General features: G+C 33.8%; 1 protein-coding gene and 1 long non-coding RNA gene across 2 annotated transcripts; one reads left to right on the forward strand and one right to left on the reverse strand.

The window, feature by feature from the left end:
• Positions 1–10,514: 10,514 nt before the first annotated feature.
• On the forward strand, positions 10,515–12,174 carry LOC147406572 (uncharacterized). The gene is made up of 3 exons (XR_015176497.1): positions 10,515–11,288; positions 11,373–11,464; positions 12,024–12,174. It is a non-coding gene; the product is annotated as an uncharacterized LOC147406572 (long non-coding RNA).
• Positions 12,175–13,041: 867 nt separating this feature from the next.
• LOC147406573 (CMP-sialic acid transporter 3-like) lies at positions 13,042–19,421 on the reverse strand. Its single transcript, XM_086434667.1, has 8 exons — positions 19,304–19,421; positions 18,138–18,178; positions 17,883–17,980; positions 16,021–16,105; positions 15,565–15,672; positions 15,113–15,246; positions 13,511–13,627; positions 13,042–13,208 (listed from the first exon to the last, which is right to left on the reverse strand). Exons 4-8 carry the CDS (start codon positions 16,082–16,084, stop codon positions 13,101–13,103), a joined length of 531 nt encoding a protein of 176 aa, XP_086290793.1. The 5' UTR covers positions 16,085–16,105; positions 17,883–17,980; positions 18,138–18,178; positions 19,304–19,421; the 3' UTR covers positions 13,042–13,100.
• Positions 19,422–20,271: the final 850 nt, after the last annotated feature.

The following is a 20,271-nucleotide window of genomic DNA, read 5'->3' on the forward strand; positions in this document are numbered from 1 at the left end:
CTTGATTATGGTCATCTCTTCTATAACATTGGAAAAAAAAAAAAAATTTCTCTTCCAAAACTAGTGATTTTTAACTCATATAGATGATGATGATGATGATCTCCAGATTGTACCTCATCACACATCCTAATGTGAAAGTGTAAATAAACCATAAATGCTTTTTGACTTGTGTCTTGAAGAAAATATATATGGTTCTTATACACTTTTCACTTGATTATGTACGATGTAAGGTTCAATCTTGAGGTCACTTTAGCATTATTCTATAAAAATAACTTTTATTACAAAGTTGCTGGGCTCCCTTTATTTCACGAGCCCAATGCGAAGTGGTTTGATTTGAAACAAATCACAGTTTGCTACAATAACAACAAATTAAGTAATGCGAATTGGAACCATGATGAGATTTGATCCTTCTCCACACCCAGCTCGAAAAATATTAGTTACAGACCTTGGAACCAGCTCTATGATGTATGAACAACTTCCCTCCATCTTTGTTAACTACTTTTTTTCTCATCAATTGTTGAAAATAGACTCAATATTTTACATTGAAAAGTAATAATATCTACCATGTTGAAGCTACTTGGAGTTAGGTTGCGAGATTAACAAGATAACAATATTCGTAATGTTAGTCAAGACATGGCAAGAGTGAAATGAAACACAAGCAGCTGTGGACATAGGATGAGTGAAACTATAATGGGAAAATTACTTAAAGGACCCTAATCAAGGGAATTTTTTTTTTTAAATAATCCCTAAATTTTGAGCGGTCTCTTAATAGTCTATTAAGTAAAATTTTCTTTTCTTGACAATCTTTGAAAGTTATCTCTCACATTGAAAAGGATTTAAGAAGGAAAAAGAAGTCATTTTCAAGAATTTTTTTTTCAAACATTTTGAATTTGTATGTAAAAAATTAGGGTTTTTTCTTAGTTTTTGGATGAAAAGCAATCAAGAATGATTCTTATGTTATAGATTGAAATCATTTAAACAAGTTGGTATCTCAAGTTTTTAGTCAATAATATTTCTTGTATTTTAGTCGAAAAAACTCGAAAATTGAAAATTAGTGGATTTTACCATTGTCGAGTTTATCACTTTTTATTTAAAAAGTGGTGAACTCGACAATAAATAAAAAGCGTCGAGTTCAATAAATAAAAGGTGGTGAACTCGGTAATAAATAGTGATGAGTTTGACAGTAAAAATTGTGAACTCGACAATAAATAGTGGTGAGTTCAATAGTAAAAATTATGAACTCAACAGTAAATAGTGGTGAGTTCTAAAGTAAAAATTATGAACTCAACACTAAATGAAAAAAACGTCAAGTTTAACAATAAATAAAAAGTGGTAATCTCAGCAATAAATAATAAAAAAGCGATCAGTTCGCTAATAATGAAGGACCAAGAAATAAAAAATTTATTAGATGTCCTATCAAGCTACCACTCAAATCTTAGGGATTATTTAGAAATAAATCATTTCACCAAGGTCCTTTAAAGTAATTTTCCCAACTATAATTGACCTATGAAAAGGAGTGAAAATATAATTTTCTTTTTTGAAGGCATGAATTAGTTAAATAAAATTTATTTACTTTCTTAGAGATATTCTCATTTTTATGTTATAAAATAAAGGACATTGTTATGTTAATATGCATGAGTAGTCAAACACTATACAAGCAAGTAATATAGCATTTGAGTAAGGTAAGAAGGTTCATGAAAATGGATGTTTAATAGACATATTAAGTTAATGCACACCAAATTTGCCCAAGTTCTCATCTCTCTCTCTCTCTCTCTCTCTCTCTCTCTCTCTCTCTCTCAATATATATATATATATACATGTTTGATTTTGTTAGCATGTGCCCTAAGTGCACACATTAAGGTGCAATAAATACACTTTGGAAATTTGAATGTGAGGGTATTTTGGTAAAAAAAAATTAAGGGCATTTTCCATACAAAATCTGATTTCCAATAGTATATTTATTGCACTATAACGTGTGCCCTAAAAGACCCTATATAAAAATGTGGGACATATAAGATTAAGATGATTATTACATCTCCTAATAGTACCATAGTCTAAGGAGGGATGTATAATCACCATGGTTTTTTAAATCTTCTGAGACCGAAACGTATTGCTCGAGTTAACTTGATTTCAGAGTAGAACGAGACCAACTCACAAAACCATTTTTTGACCTAGAACTATGACTCATGTTCATTTTTTATTTGACTCACGAGACATCTCAAACGTATCGAAAAACTCGTCTGAGACGACTTGGTATCGGGCCTGGACGAGACGAGACGAGATGAAAATACTGAGTTTAAAAATCATGATAATCACTTATCGAACATAGAACATGATTTAAATTTGATATTTAGATTATTTCTGAGATTTTTATACAATTGCACGTGCCACTTTCTATCATGTTTTAATTACATTTGTTACAATAACTTGACTTGGTTTTCTATGTTAAATACAAAAATAAAGAATATAAAATCAAAATTCTAATTTTTATATAGCATATATTTAGTAAGCTATCCGAATTGACTCATTCCACATCGAGTTCACCAACTGAATGAACTTTACTATGGTTTAATAATAGGATTAAGAAGGAGCAGGGCTGTCAATGGGCCGGGTTTTGGCACAATCAGTCCAGGCCTGCTATGGACCAGGTTTATTTTTAGTTATTAAATCCTTTTAGTATTTGGTCGGGCAAAGCCCGTTTAATAATAGGGCCGATTTTGGGTTTTGAATGTAGGCCTGACGGGTGGCTACTATATTAACTCATATATAATGTCCATCAAAACATAAATGAAGTCAGAAAGTCGTTGTCATATTCTTGAGAAAAAACGAGAGAAAGGAAGCGAGGGTAAGAGAGAAAAAGAAAGAACGAGAGAGAGAGAGAAAGAGACTGCTTGAGAGAGAGAGAGAGAGAGAAACTTGTTTGGATCGAAAGAGAGAAATGTTGTTTCCAGCAGGTTATCGGTTCGTTCCAAGCGACAAAGAGTTGGTGACTTACTTTCTGCTTCAAAAAACGTTGGGAAACAGTCCATCATCTCATGGTGATGTTATCATGGAGTTTAATGTTTACTTAACGGCACCATGGAATCTTCCAATTATCAGTTCAGATATCAGTGGAGTTATTGAAGAACGATACTACTATGCTCTAAGAGAGAAGAAATGTAAGAATGGAGGATCTCGAGCTAATAGAGAAGTAAGTGATGGAGGTGGTCGATGGAAAGCCTCACGTGGAGACAAGAACATTCTTGATGCACAAGGAAATATAGTTGGTCTCATGAAAACTCTAAACTTCTTTAAGTTCGATAAATCTAGTAGTAAAAAACAAGTGAAGACAAACTGGATCATGCATGAGTACAGACTTGCATCAAATATTGGCCAACAAAATGAGGTTTGTAGTCAACTTTGTTTATTGAGATGTTTACAAAAACATGACCTAGATACTTTTGATGAATCCGATTCACTGGTCATTTTAATTACCAAAACATGAATGAAAATGATATCAGACGTTTTAAACCTATGATCTCGCGTCACTGAAAGACCTCTCGTTCAGGTTTTGGTAATTAAAATAAACACTTAGCCGAAATTGTAATTTCGTCAAATTCGGCTCACCAAATGATAATTTACCCTTTATTTAATTATTTATTATTTTATGTATTTTTTAATGACTTTCTTAAATTATTACTAAATCTTTATTTTATGTATTTCTAGATTCATGAACTAGTTCTTTGCAAGATCAGAGAGAGAAAAAATAATGATTCTGAAAGACACGAAGAAAATGTGGCCTTCTCTAACAACAATGAAGAAGAAACCATTAATGGTTTCGATCAAGTAGAGGAAGTAGAAACCATTAGTGCTTTTGAAAGACAAGATTACGATTATCAAAGCCAAGAAGTAAACAAGTTCTTCTTCAACAACGAAGAACCCCGCATTAATGGTTGTGAAGGAGAAAAGGAAGAAGGTGCGGTTGTCTACCCAAATGAAGTACCAAGCTTTAATCCTACGGAAAGACAAGAAGGCGTGGTTTTCTTGGAAGATTATGATTCTGAAAGACGTGAAGAACTATTAATCAATAATGTTTCTAAAGAAGTAGAAAAAGAAAAAGAAGACGAAGAAGGTGTGTTTGACTACCACAACAAAGAACCACAGATTAATGAAATACAAGAAGAAGGTTTGGTTTGCTCCAAAGATCACGAATATGAAACCCAAGAAGAAAACTTGGTCTTCTATGAAAACGAGGAACCACTGATTAATATTTTTGAAGGAGACGAAGAAGAAGGTGTGGTTTTCTACGACGATTACTTATGGGATATCCAAGCCTGGGATATGGAATACCTAAGAAATCAGAAACGACAAAAATTGAATTAGGGAGATATATGGGGTCGATGGTATGGATTCTTGGAATTTGTATTCTTTGGATTTATAGTTCAAAGATTTTCCTGCTCGGATAGAGCCGTGGATGTTTCCCCAAATCGGGGTTTTACCACGTTAAAAAAATTCCACTGTGTCTTCTAATTTGGCCCAATATTTTAAAACTTGGTAATTCGGATTAACTCAACTCTCAAGTTGAGTCTATCTTGATTACTTGCAAATCTACAAAAGCAAGTTAATAAACATGTTAGATCTAACAAAATAAAAAATATATATCGTAAAATTATGTTAATGCTACCCAGCTGAGATAATTCAGATTCGACTTGATGCACTAACTATTTGGATCGACTCTGTTTTTGTGATAATCAGTGCTTTAAAATCTGATTGTCTATATGAAAATAAATGACGGTAATTTATAAAGAAATTAAATAAAAAAAAAGAAAAAAAAGGCACATGTGTATATACATCTTTTATTTTGTTATTATAAATGCAAGTCTGCCGAACCTAATCCACTCAGATCCAACCAATTTTGGGTCCAATATTCACTTTGCTTTTTAAAACTATGATGATAATCACACTTATAATAAGTTTAATTATCTTGTCCTCATAACTGATCACTAGTATGGGGATAGTTTTTCAAGAATGCAAATTAATGAATAGTTTTTCAAGAATGCAAATTAATGAATAGTTTTTCAAGAATGCAAATTAATGAATCTTGTGTAGGTAATAGTGAAAGGATCTCACTATCATCCATGAATGTTTGCAATCTTGACAAATCACGTAAATTCCATTTTCTGTTTTTCTTTATGTTTGATGTGCATTAATATTTTCTAATGTTTGCATTGAGTATCATGCCCAACTGTCAATAGTACAAAACAACAATAGAATAATATACAGGGGTGATTATGAAATTTCCCATTTTGAAGAAACACATTTTCCTTACTAAATAGTAAGATTTCAAATCTTTGTAAGGTTTGTTGGGCCCACATGAATCATCACATTAGCAACTAACACAACAGCCTTCTAGATATTATGGAAACCCTCACATTCAAAACAAAAATAAAAAATATTTTTTTAACTTGATCATCAACTGAACTTTTAAATTTGAAAGTGAAAAATAATCATTTAAAAAAAAAAAAAAAACAAATTGTTCTTTGAAGTTGATATATAGAATTTATCAATTAACTGGAGTACCTTACTTGTCTGGCTTGGCAAGACATTTTGAAAACTTCTTATATTTCTCTTTTTGATAGAATGATTTTTCTACAAATACAACTTAACATAAATAATATTATTTTGTCATTGTTGTAAATGTAATAAAATCTCACAATTTTATTATTAACTAATTAGAAGATACATTTTCATGATAATTTTTGGGAAAAAAAAATAGAGATTTGGAGATGACTAATGTAAAAAAAAAAAACCAAAATGATGAATTTTTATTTATTTATTGTAGTGTAAGTGATCCATTATTTCCAGCACTGGAATCAAGCTGATGTCAGCAAGCAGAGGAACACTGGAGATCAACTACATCATCATGCTTCGATCCATTCAGTCATTAAGACATCCTCTTGATTGTATGGAGCACAAATACTTAAATATAAAAATATGTGAGTTGTTCAACCCAGAATTTGTTCCTCAATTTCCATAATTCTTCTTTTTTTTTTCTTTGAATTAATAAATATATCTTTTTCCTTAAGAATTTAATTGCATCAAACCCTTGATCCCAATACCGACCAACATCAGTCAAATCAGTGCGCACAAATTCCATCTTAGGTAGATTTGATTAGTACATAAATGATCTTTAGAAAGATTTGATTAGATTAGCTAAGATTATCTTTATCTAAATTGTATTTCTATTTAGAACTGCTGCATTTTAAATATCAAACTAATAATTCATTGAAAATCTAAGAGAATGAATCCAAATCAATTCTTCTTTAGCCTCCAATGTTGGGAAATTATTGAGGTGGATTGGAACTTGTATTGGGTTGGCCTCTTCATGATCCGTAACATGGGCTAACATGGGCCAAACGAGCTTGAGCTACACGAGATAATGATATTGGTTGATATTTGGGAAAATTTTTGCTAAATGTCCCATCAAGCTATCACTCAAAATTTAGGGATTATTTAAAAATAAATCCTTCCGTCGAGGTCCTTTAAGTAAATTTTCTAATTATAATTGACCTATGAAAAGGAGTGAAACTATAATTTTCGTTTTTGAAGAAATGATTTAGTTAAATAAAATTTATTTACTTTCTTAGGACCTCCGAACGCTTCCCATATATATATAGGCATTATACTTTACAGATTATAATAATGGATGTTAGCAAAGACATTATAAGCTGTTTTTCATAAATACGATAAGCAAGGACATTATTATGCTTATTGGGCAATGAATATTTTGTAAATATCATAATGTCTTGACTCTTGAAAAGTTATTTACAAATATACTTACTAAGTGATGACGAGGAAATTCTTACTTCTTTTTTTCTTTTTCACTAAAGTGTAATTAGATATTTAAAAAAAAAAAAAATAGAAGAAGTAGAAAAATAAAAATAAACGAAGTTTAAAATGAATTGCATACATCCTTTATTGACCTTCTTCGTATTTTCTATATTAACGATTTTTTACTTAAAGTAGTCATGAAATTGTACTTAAAATCTCTCATTTCATGTGATGGATGAATGATGGTGAAAGCACTTAATTAAGTTCCTGTATATATATATTCAATTAAAAATTTTCATTTCATAATAAAATAGAAGTTAAAGTTTTCTTTTGGACACCATGAGAAACACTTTTTTTTTCAAGTTAGTAAGAAGTTTTCAAACCGTATCACCTTGCGGCATCCGAAAACATGATCTGATGCCACATGGTTTTATCAGTTAAAATTCTAAAAGTTTAAAAAAAAGTTAATTTCAATTTTAAATTTGGGGGTCCACCAGTCATCCATTTTCAACACTTTGGGTTAAGTTCAAAATAGATTTTTCTTTTCAATCTACTTTTTCAATGAAATGTGTTTGATTTCCAATGTAATAATCTATCTGGCCCAACTACCTTGGTAAGATATGAAATCTTACCAAGTTAATAAAACTAATTTGGTTCTTTTTATTTTCTTATTAATAGAAGGGGAAATAAAATTTAATAGTCACACCTTAAAACACACATTAAAGATGTGCCAAGTACCGCTAAAACCGTATCGAAGAATTTAGGACGAGTTTGAACTCCAACCATACTAACTAAAATGACTCTGCAAAAATACACTTACAATAAAATGTTTCACAATTGTCATCGTTTTTTTATATTGCCAATAAGTAGGAACAGAGAATTTCACACTCTTCTTTTATCAGTCCTACTTTTTTTCTCTCTCTCTCTCTCCAAAATATTTCAAGGTAGAGAATCCCAACTTGAGTGAGCTGGTGTGCTTTTGAAAGGTTAAGACTCTATAAAATAGCAAATGGAAAAGGATATTGAGCCTAAGTACGTTGGAATTGCTTTTAGGACTTAAGCTTTGCATCCTCTCTCAATTGTCACTTTGGAGAGCTAAATGCCTCTCAAGCTACTCCAATGCACTTTACTATAGGCTCTCAAATTTGAAATATTTTTGGAGAGAGGTAAAAGAAGAGGGTAGGATTCTCTCTCTCTCTCTCTCTACTTGTTTTAGCTAACATAGTTGGAGTGAAGGCACTTGAACATACAAAATGACTATCCACGTTAAAATGCCTAGCAGTCAAAGAATTCAGAGATGCGTATTTGCGTTGGAGTTGCTCTTAAAAGGCTAAAATTTTCTTTATAAAAAAAAAATCTGAAGTGAACCACTATTATTGTCATTGTTTCCCTACTTATCATTTCTTGAAAAGTATTCGTTGCACGAAGAATGGATGAAGAACATCACAATCCATCTTCTTCTTTGTCCTGCTTGCTGAAACTGGAGCTTGGGGATTCGTACTCGACCTTCAATCTGGAGAAGGCAGTGTGCAGTCATGGATTGTTCATGATGGCACCAAACTTGTGGGATCCATCAACCAAAACCCTCCAACGCCCATTGCGCCTCTCTGACTCCACCACTTCCCTCACTATTCGAATCTCCTCCTCCTTCTCCTCCTCATCCTCCTCTTCTCTCCATGTTCTTGTTCTAGGCACTCATTCTCTCTCCCCACTCGACCAACAATTTTTGCTCGTAAGCGCCCACTCCTAACCTACTAATACTTCCAAGTTCATATTAATTTGATCTCGAATTCTGTCTCTCTATGTGTCTATGTCATAGTAATAAATTTTCGATAGGGTAATTATTCAATAGTGGTTTGTGACTATGGTGTGTGTTTGTTTGTTTGTTTCAAGATCAGGTAGCACGGATGCTGCGGTTTTCCGAAAGTGATGAAATGTGCATAGAGGAGTTCCATAGGATTCACCCAGAAGCCAAGAACAGAGGATTTGGCCGAGTTTTTCGATCCCCCACCCTTTTTGAATATATGGTTAAGTGCATGCTACTCTTGCTAGTCAGTCTTTCTCCATATCATCCCCCCCCCCCTTTTTCTTTTTCTTTTTTTCTCTTTTCTTCTATACAATTAGTGGAGAATGGGGATATCAATGTTTTGGAATTTTTAAGGTGCAACACATGGATATAACTATCCAATGACGGGCGTATGTAACATTTATATCACACATTATGTATCATGGTTTTAGAACTAGTTTTGATGTCTCGTCTCGGACGAGTTTTCCGATATGTTTGAGACATCTCGTTCAACAATGAGAAAAATGAACATTGGGCTTTAAATCTCGTCCAATACGTTGACTTGTCCGTCCATCTCGTTGTTGGGCAATATGTCTTGGTCTCCGACGACTTTCATGTTATCTATAGCCTTGAGGACATTTGCTGATAATGGGATAATTTCCTGTCAAGGGTACAAATAATAACTCTAGCACATGATTTGTCCATTTCACGGAAAAGATGATATATTCTTGATAAATTGTACCACATTATATCAATGTTTTCGTCCATTCATATAATTATTAGCCTATAGATTTCTCCACATCTATAGTTTCTATATCGGACATGGATACATCGATTTCTCCTTATTTTTTGTTCCCATAACGAGATCTATTCAAACTTAAATGTGAGTAACACTCCCTTTTCTGTCACACTACACATTTCCTTTTGCATGTAATGTTGCTAGGAAACAACCAATTTTCTCTTCGAACACTTGCCACTATGATATAGTTTATATTGAGTCCAAGGAAGGGCTACCTTGCTAACCATGGGTCCTGAGTTGAACCATGTCAAGTCTCTTCAAAGTCATGTTCAACACTCGGTCAATGAGTCAACTGAATTGGAAGTTTGACCCTGGTGTCAACTCCATAAATTCAAGTCCTAGTCGTTATATTACTTGTGCAGCATGAGTTCAATAATAGGATATTTTGGTGGAAACGAAGGACAAGACCAACTTTTTAAGATCTGAAGGCGTGAGATGAGGCATCAAGATTAAAACCAGTGTTTTATTCCATTTGGCATCAACCTATTGAACGAAAGGAAGCATATTGGAATTGAAGAGTTGTATCCGTGTCTCGTTACCATTTTCCATATTGTAGCATCTTAGCTTGCGAGATATGAATTTTGAAAAGGTGGTTGCAATGAGCTATGAGCTATTTGCTATTGGATTGAAAAACAATCTACAATGTGTAGGAGTGCATTTTTGTATGTATTCTGTTGGCAATTCAATATGCAGAACAGGACAGAGGGATTCAGGTCTTGCCTGACTAGCTTTTGTCAGCATTCTAAGAGATTTCAGATACTCCTTGGTCTTTGCGAGTTTAGAGACACTTTGATAAAAATACTTGAAATATTTCCCTAAATTTTTTTGTAAAGGTTTAGTTTGGCACCCTTTGGTGATTCAGCTAGGGTTTTGATGGAGTTTGATCTTCGGAATAGTGAACCACACTAGAAGAGAAAGAATCTAGGATATGATTAGCAGAAATGGAAAGAAACTGTGTTTTTTTTTATTGGAAGAATAGAAGGATTGTGTAATTAAAAAAAAAAGGTAAAAATCCCAAAAAATTTAACACTCTTTTCTCGATGCTCGGTTTTTCATTTGAGACTTTTTTATATGATTATCCTTGATGATTTATTGTTCTGTTCCATCTAAGTAGTAATTTCCTATTTACTTTTTATAGGTGGCCGAGGACTTTTACAATGGCTAGAGCACTTTCTGAGCTTCAGTTGAATCTGAAGTCTGACTCATTTAAATACCTCGGCACAGAAGTTGTTTCTCAAGATCCAAGCTGCTTGAAACCTCAAACTGATGGTTTCCTTCCAATACGCCTATTGGAAGAGAGTTAAAGAGAAAGTGATCAATGAAGAAAATATCTGCAAATTTAGATTGTAAATTTTCCAAGAATGAAACCAAGTTGGAAGCTGAAACCACCAATTGTCACCAATAGACTACTTGTTTTCTTAGTAAGGAGAAACCAAGCCTAAGCTTCCTCTTCTCTGTCGAAGAAGATGATTCTAATGGGAAGCGCAACTCTTGCCAACTTTTGAACGACAATAATAAGTTTGATGCATGCTCAATTTCAGATCAGACATTGTCAGAAGGGAGAACCGACTCTTCCTATGGAATTGGAGATTTTCCTAGCCCAAAAGAGCTGGCAAGCCTTGACGTGGATTTCTTGGCAAAACGCTGCAAGCTTGGATATAGAGCAAATCGAATAGTAGAGTTACTGGGAGTATTACAGAAGGAAGGTTTCAAATTGAACAACTTGAAGAACTGGATTGCAATAGTGAAATCCCATCTCTCTATGATAAGCTGACCAAGCAGTTGATGGAAATTGATGAGTTTGGACCTTTTACTTGTGCCAATGTGCTCATGTGCATGGGTTTTTACCAAGTGATTCCAATTGATTCAGAAACTTTTACGCGTTTGAAAAAGGTTTGGAATTGTTAATTGTTTCTTCCTCATTCATGAATCCCTATTGTAAAAAAGTGATAAACACTTGAGAGGTTGTTTGTGCAGATCCATGGAATAAGTAGCACGAGTCAAACTGTTCGAAGAGATGTTGAAAAGGTCTATAGGAAGTATGCACAATTCAAATTCTTGGCTTACTGGTAAAATTAAACAAAACAACTCTTTTGAATTCTCTCCCTTGTGCTTTTCATGATTGAAAACCTAAATGTTTTTCTATATTAAATTAGTTTCATTGTTCAGTTATGTCTTTGATCAAGTCAGAGCTATGGAATTTTTATGAGAAATCGTTTGGGAAGGCAAGTGCAATGCCTCCCTCTAATTATCATCTTATTACTACCAGTAACATGAGGAGTAAGCAAAAAAGTAAACAGAAACACAAGGACTAAGATATCTTAATAAATGGATCTTGCTTTCATTTGAACGACGAAGTCACGTAAGCTCATTGAAGTTAATTCTAACGTAAGGTTTGTTGTCCAAAACTTCTCAGGGGAACAGTAGAATGCATTAACTCTTTTGTTTTATTCTCAACTTATACTCTCTTGTTTTGCGATGTTTTTGCATCGTGGAGAACATTTCTTGACAAAAGATGTATGGTTTTAGAATGTAATATAATTTTGTTATATGATTTATTTTGGACTTTGGTTAACGAATATAGATATAACCTGCTGAATATCTGATTGAAGTGAATTCATTTTGAAGGGCAAATGAATTCAATTGTTAGGCCCCGCCTTGCACTTTTAACAACCTTGCCTGGGAAAATATCAGAAGAGAAGGAGCCACTTAGCTAAGCAGTGAAGGCTTGAGGACATTTTTCCACTTATTTTCCATGAGCAATCGTACATACTAAATGAGGAAGTCAATTGTAAGGAATTTAAGGATTCTATGTTTTTTTCTTTTTTTGAGGATTTTGCTTGTTGGTAGGAGCAGGTTTTTCTTGGGACTATTAATATATATTTTTTGCACTTGTCCGAAACATTTGTGATATGTTTGTTAATAATGTATTTATGAAACTTGAAACTATAGTGAGCAACTGAGTCCGAGACCTCATCATGGATTTTGATATTTATTTCACATCCCTACTTTTTCATCAATATTTGTGATGCTTCATCCTATCGCACACAGATGTGCTTCTCAACGGTTTCCTTATTTGTTTGCCAGTTTTTCTTTTGTTTTCTTCTGTTTTCACTAAACGACTTCCACAATGATGAGTTAGTTCGTTTAGGGAGATCCACTGAAAAATCTGCCAAACTAATGTTTTGGAGAACCTTTTTGCCGATACAATGGTTTGCCAATAGATTAAAGATTTGATAGTGTTATCTGATATTTAGTAATTGCATTCCATAATAGAAACAAGGATTAGCGAGAAATCAATCTCAAATCAATTCATTCTACAAGATGATGCAAATAGCTGTCTAATCAATTATTTCACTATCTTTGGACCACAATAAATAGCTATTATTTTACGAAGAATTATTGATGGAGGAATGTGATTCATGTCAATATAGTTGGGATAGAGGTGGTGATGATTATATAGCAAAAATTGTCGTGGTCATAATGGTGATGATGATGATGATGATATAGCAAAATTTGTCACAGGTTATAATTACTAGCACAAATGTAGTAAAAAGTCATTTTCCCAAAATGTGACTCACCTGAATTTCACTTTTATAAGGATCCCAAATTTATCAAAGTCCATGTCATGCTCATCTGAAATACATCATAAAAAACGAAATGAAAACCAGGGGAACTAATTTATTAACAGCCGTGGGAATGAAATTAAGTATCCAATGAAACTTCTCCAGCAATAGCCATCTCTTGGAAGTTTCGACTGAATGTCTCGTTTATCTGAGCAATAAGGTTTCTCAAAGTTGGAAGCCAGTTTTCCTGCAAAATCTCTTGGATCAGAAATTTTTTTTTCAAGCAATGACAACTAGTTTACAATTCTACAAATATAGAAAAAGTATATGGATAAACTTTCAGAATAATAAGGAGAGAGAAGACAAAATGGAGAAAAGAAACAGCAGGAATAGCAGATACTACAATCACCAAAAAATTAACTATCTGTATTTTCACCTTCAGACTGTCTATTTTACTTAAACATCGTTTTGTGGCAATGACTTCTATTTGTAGGAAAATGGTGAGGATGGATATCAAACAACTAAACACCCAAAAAATGATAAAATTACCTTACGCTGACGATTTTCATATTCTTCCAGAACATTGTGGTTTAGAAAAAGAATAGAATTTGCTTCAGAAATATTATCTTGAATTGCAGCTTCCAATTCCTCAATAGTACCAAGCATCTGCAATTAGAAAAAGTGCAAAAATAGTGAACATTAAGCTTCAAGGAAGCCTAATCCCGGCAGATCCAATTATATTACTTGAAAAATGGTCAAAAAGGAAAACCAAACAGCACAACCTTCAACTATCTATTTGTAAATATAGGTTCGATCTATGTAGACATTTGCATCCGTTACATATTGTTTGAATGGTTAGTTCATGGAAGGCAGGTAAGATTGTGCTATGTACCCACATTAATGTTCACCAAAACTGAAATATAGTGACAGCCACAACTAATGATGTGATGTGGATTGAAAATACAGACTAAAACAAAGTTCATAAATAGTCAAAACCTATGCAGCCTTACCGAAGAATGTGTGGACTCCAGTGGCTATAACAATGGCCTCGATTTCACCTTGCTTGCAAGTGGACCCAGAGAAGACTTCATCACCAGGGTTCTTTGTGACTGGTAGGGACTCTCCAGTGCGGGCTTTCCTGTGTTTCATTTTTTTTTTCAAGCATCATAATAGCTGCAATTTCCATGACCCATGATAGATGAAGTGTTATTATTAAAGAAGAAATTGATAAAAGCTTACCCTTAGAGCAATCTTCTTGAATTTATTCATCGTAGAGAAACGCATGAGGTGTGATAAGATAGCAGAGTCTAGAGGTTTATACGGGGGAACTCCATCATCCACAATCCATGGGTGACCTGTTAGTATAGAAACCCACTATCACACTCACAAGGAAGAATCAAATGCCCGCAACTACCAATCGATCAGTCTTTCGTGTCACCACATTACATACTCTCACAATGAGTTTTCGCACCTTCAAATGAGTGTCTGAGCAAATACTCCTGATCAACCAAGGACTATAAAGTGATAAACCTTCATGTCCATTGTTCAACTCTAAAGGCAGTCCAATCAGAAGCATAAATAAATTGAATACAAATAAAAGTACCTAAGATAAAGGACTCAGAGTCCGTGTTGATAACAAAAAATCAAATTTTATTTGATGTTCTTATTTTTTAAACATTTCCAAGTGAAGGATTCTCAATGAAAAAGTGATGAAAATGAAATTTGAAGAGAAGCAAATATGTTAAAGCACTTCAGTAGAGGTGAAACTTGACTATAACACATTGTACTGAAGAAAAAAAAATGGAAACTAGAACTAGAAGACTTAAAATGTTTTAAGGTGAAGAAGATGAGCCGCGAGGCACTCATGGATGTGTGAACATCATTCATTCTAAGGAGGGAGGCTTCCACCTCACGCTACTTTAAAAAAAAAAATGCTACTAAGTTATGCTTCACAATGGTGACATTGCCATATGTCTACATAGAGAACACACACCTGTGGTTGTTCTGAACAGCCATCATTTCCAGAGTTCCATTTTACGGTTCGTCTTGGACTTTTGAAAGAGGTGAAAAAACTGAAAAACAAAGAAAAAGAAAGTCAATATAAAAGGAGCACACACAATTCTCTGTTTCTTTACTTCAATGATTAATTACCTGGTGCATTGAGATAAACACAACAGAGATTCCTAGCATAAAGTTTATTGTCAGTTTATGACCAAATAATGCAGCTGATGCCATGCCCGTAAAAATTGTAGCAACGGTTGATGAATATTTCTTCAAAATTGTGTCTGCATGTATCAAAGAAAATTTCAATTAAAATGGATTCTACAGAAATATTTACTAATGTATAGAACACTAGTTCATAAAAGCCACCAATTTAGAATGAGTGTACTAGAGAGTTGTATGTAAAAACTAAAGCAACAATGCATAAACAATAAAAATAAAACAGAAAAGATAAATTTATTAAGCATTTTCCCCTACAACTTTCTCAAGATGTCTGACATGGGAATTTTTTGTTCTCATTTTAGTGTCTGTGATACTTGATGCAGTATATCCTACTTAAAGATTTGGTGAAGAATAAGAAAATTGAAGAAGAACAATCTAACCTACATATTTGAAGAAAAATGAGGACAAAATTCCCTGAGCTGCATTGTTTAATATCCAAAGCATGGTAGCTTTCGAGTGTCCTTGAAGGATATCAAAGCTATCAAGCCCTAGAAACAATCAAGATAAAATCAATTATGAATATGACATACACAAAAAAAATAATATTGATTGCACCACTGCTAGGGGCCACTGATGCTTGCAAAGACAAAGCTATTGACATCAACTTTGTAGTGGCTAGTCCAGAGGCAACATGGCCAGTCTGGCCTTCCATAGGCTCTCTTGAACAATGGTGACATGGCCAATCTGGCCTTCCACAGCTACGTCACTTACGAATGAGAATAATTTGAACAAGCTTTGGAACAGTGATGGTTTGTTGTGATGGAAACATAGGAGTAGGTGGGGGAGGGCTCGCCAAAATAATTGTTAGTTGAAGTATCTAGCAAAACTGATCATACCTAAAGGAGGTATGCATACATGCACCCCTGATTTTTCTCGATTGGCTGCTTGCACTTTGGACATGGCTTGGAGTAAAATAATTTCCTGAGCATTGGATCAGCAATATAAATCAGTATCGTGTAGAAAATGTAAGACAATTAACACATCGAAAGAAGAAACCACCTTATATTCAAACAAGCATGGACTCCAAAAAAGTACATTACCACAACTATCACTCAAATATATAAACATTTAAAATAATAAAAGTTGCGATTTCAAATAACAGAATATGTTATTTTGTGCTTATATAACTTGTAAACCTATTAAAATGGATATTGTGGCTAAAGTCCTGCATCCTACGATGGGGCAGGCATCTCAACAGATTTAAAGTGTTCCTTTCATATCATTAGTCCTCATAGTGATCCATATATAGAACTCATAAACAACTAGAGTGATAGCTCCTAAGCATATTTGGATTAAACATAAAGCATAGACTGCTACTTAAGAGACTCTCTTGTCTACTTAATCAAACAACTCTTGCAATAAAAATGCACCTCATCTCTGGAAGAGAAGCACTTTATATCTATACCAATTAATCATGAAAACATACATATAAGATTAGCAAATTGTAGCAGCTTTGGTAATAAAATCATATAAAAATGAAAAGCAAATAATAAAATAGGAAATCGAACAAGTTCACATGAATGGACATCATTTTTGTTAGGATTCTGCAAGACTATATAGATATTCCAAGATTTTTCTCCCCCGCTTCATTTATAGGTAACAAAGCCCATATAAGCTATTGTACCTGATATACACTAGGTTCTAATGCCACCCATGTGTTTTTGATTGATTAGCTTTCTGTTGCATGGTACTATAGCCTGCAAAGTTATATTACAAATAAATATCCACACTTAAAAATAGATGTTCTAAAAACTGAAATATTGTGTTTATTACTAAAATAGCAGAGAATGACCAATCGGACCCAAACAATCAATCTTGGTTTGAATCCGACCAGTTCCCAACCATTGCAAATATTATTCATATTGACACATTCTAATATCCCTTTGAATGAATTTAATATTCTGAAATGCCCATAGTTTGATGCACCTAATATAGTCATGTGTAACAAAGCAGAATGGAACTCAAGGTAAAACCAAAATACTACTGTTTTATATGCTTGATTATAAGAAAGTACCTTTGCAAAAGTAAATTTCCTACTCCAACCATCACCTATTCAGTCATTATCAATATATTCCACAGGGCCAGAAATGCCAGTTTGAGAAGCATATTCAAATACACTGCAACTGTGATGTTCATCCATCAACACAATGAGCATTTTTTGTAAAACATAGAACTCAATTACAAGCAAACAACTAGGTAATCCCTCCTATTACACAAGTTCTTCAACAATGACCACATTCAGTTTGGCATCAATTTGTTTGAAATATCACTTGATAAAATGACACTATGAAAATTATAGGTGACACAATACATACCTGCTATAACTTTGAAAATTGCACATTCAGTGGGTCTTTCACTAAATTAGCATATATAAATAAGTATGGCAATCCCATGGAATAGGAGATATTTTGTCCTTGAAATTCAATCTCATAGGCTTTTGTCTTAGAAGGTTTCTTGTTTCTACAAGAACTCTGCTTTTTTCAGAAATTTTTTTCAAACTTCGCAAATCCTCATGTTATTAAGAGGATGTGTCACAACAAAATGATCAAATGAACAGGCAATACTAAAAACAAACCTATAAACAAAATGAGCAAAAAATCGACTTATGGTCAAGAGGGTAAACCAAATATTGCCAATTTAACAGGGGATGTTTCTAAGATACATTAAATAATATGATTTATGTGGAAGAAATCCATACCTTAACAGCCCCAGCACTGCTGGGAATGATATTAAATGAAGCAGCTCTTCCACCTCTCCAGTCCTTGCTGGATGGTCCATCAACAGTTTTCTGTGAGGCTGATATCAAAAAGGCAAATTAATTAATGTAAACAGTGGTCATGAGGCCTTGGCAAGGGTAGCAAGACAATTGAATTTATTAAGAAAAATCATTTAGAAATATATATAGAGAATTAAAATAGAAGAGTGCATGAAAACAGAGGAAGAAAAGCAATACCTGTTAGCACTTTAATACTCCTTGGATCATCATTTTCCCTCCTACCATAAAAAGGCAGAAAACTATACCAAAATTGCAAAAAAAATTACAATGGAAAAATATATGTAGAGAGTACACCAACTTTTAGAGGTGATCCTCACCATTGTAAGTCCATAATAAACTCTATCGGAGCATTAGCATATACATTGTTAAGAATATCATACAATTATTTTCCATAAAGTTCAAAGAATACACTACTAAAAAAATTTGTTAGGAGATATTAAAAAAAAAAGTCTCTTTTACTTTTTTCTCCCTAAAATCAGAAACTACCTGCTACGATTAATGGTCATGGTACCCGGACCATGAGTCATCACTCTAAAATACAAATTGGGTAGACTTCTATGAACTTTTTGTATAAAAATCTGTATATTTAGCGAAGTTAAAAAAATCACTCTAAAAAAATCGATACTCAATGTGAGCATTATTCCTCAGTGGTCACCCATAAGGGTGTACTCTCAGCGTGTGATGTGTGGGCGATGCACATGCCCCGAGATTAATTCTTAGACAAGACCATGGTCTATGGACTGGGCAAAGCCTAGAAAAGGGCCCGGTTTGCTGTCCATAGGGATACCCAATTATCAAAAAAAAAAAAAGGATGCTGCCATGATCCAGGATCAGGATCACTGAATAATTTTTCTAATATCAGTTATGCGATATCTTTTTGTAATTCTCTCTAAAATAAAACTATTAAGGCATGTTTAGATTATAGAGTTGGATTTGAAATTTCCATGAATCAACTCTAATTCGTGGATTAAATAGGCAAGTTCCAAGAGTTATAAATCCCCAAATCCAAGAGGACTACATGCCCTCTAGGCCTACTGTGCCATGCCACCCAGATCTATTGAGCTGGAATTCTGTGTTGGAAAACCAATTGATAGGGTTGGGTTTCTAAGTTGCTAAGCAAGCAAGAGATTAGCAAAAACCCTAAGCAAAGAAACAAAAAATATTCTTAAAAGATCAAACAAGACATTAAACCCTACATCAATCGGAATTCCACCTAAGAAATGCAACGATCTCAACTGAAAACTAACAAACCAAATCAGATCTAACTAAGAATCGATAATAGGGTTCCAAAATCATAAAAAATGATAGATCGAAAGGAAAATTAAAAGAAATCAAGATCTTACCTGAGAGACGAGGGGATTTTGACGATTCGAACCTTAGGTTTCGTAGATCTAAGACGAAGAACCGATCGACATTGAGGGACGAATGGATTTTCGCAGATCACCTTCCCTGTCCTCTCGATCTAACTCTTTCTGCCTTTCGTCTTTCGTTCTAGTTAGAACGAGAGAATAAGGACGATTTCTTCAGTCTGGTTCGGATTAAAACCCATGGGTCACGATTTAGAAACGGCTCCAAACATAAAAAACGGTTTAAAACCATCTTTTATTAGAAACGGCTAAAATCCGTATCACTCTCCTGTTCCAAAATAACCATTTTTTTGTAGTGGGATCTTGTGTTCGATTGTCAATGTGATAATTTATGTGGGCCCAACGACCCTTATTAATTTTTGAAATCTTACTAAGTTAATAAGGAAAGGTTCTTTATATCATATTTTTATTTATAATGAGCCAAAGGCCTTCGCTATATGTAACGAGTCATCTCCTCGATTTTTGAGCTCGTTACGTTAATTCTGACATCCATTGAGTCTGTTGGTTGTGAAAATGTGCATTTCACTCTTTATTATAAAGAGAGTATGACACCTAATGGGTCTCTTGGAGATGCTCTAAGTAATGACAACGAAGTCCTGCTTCTTTTTTTTTCCACTACATTCCCTTTATGAGCATTATAAAGGATTGATAATTGCGAATGATGCAAATGTCCTGTGATGTTATTACCTATTAGCTACATGATAATTTAATTTTAAACCCCATCCCATGAAATCATCACTATTAGGGAACATCCCCTCCCTCCCCCCGGGGGTCTCTCTCTCTCTCTCTCTCTCTCTCTCGCGCTCAAAATGCAAGATGAAGCATATCCCCCTAACAAAACTCTGTATCATTGATTGGAAAAGAGATGACAATGATTTTTGAATTATTTTTTTCACAAAATGTCCAAAGTATACTTTCAAAACAAAATTACTGAAGTGCAACTA

This window comes from Akebia trifoliata, chromosome 3 (assembly GCF_017979445.1).
Source record: "Akebia trifoliata isolate Shusen 1 chromosome 3, ASM1797944v1, whole genome shotgun sequence".
Classification (NCBI taxonomy): domain Eukaryota; kingdom Viridiplantae; phylum Streptophyta; class Magnoliopsida; order Ranunculales; family Lardizabalaceae; genus Akebia; species Akebia trifoliata.

Bases quoted from the DNA above. Each gene is read 5' to 3' on its own strand.
- LOC147406573 (XM_086434667.1), bottom strand. From the start codon at position 16,084: ATGTCCAAAGTGCAAGCAGCCAATCGAGAAAAATCAGGGGTGCATGTA. The intron at 15,673-16,020 runs GTATGATCAGTT...GATTGTTTCTAG, and splicing joins TGTATGCATACCTCCTTTAG to GGCTTGATAGCTTTGATATC. The intron at 15,247-15,564 runs GTTAGATTGTTC...TGATACATGCAG, and splicing joins ATTTTTCTTCAAATATGTAG to ACACAATTTTGAAGAAATAT.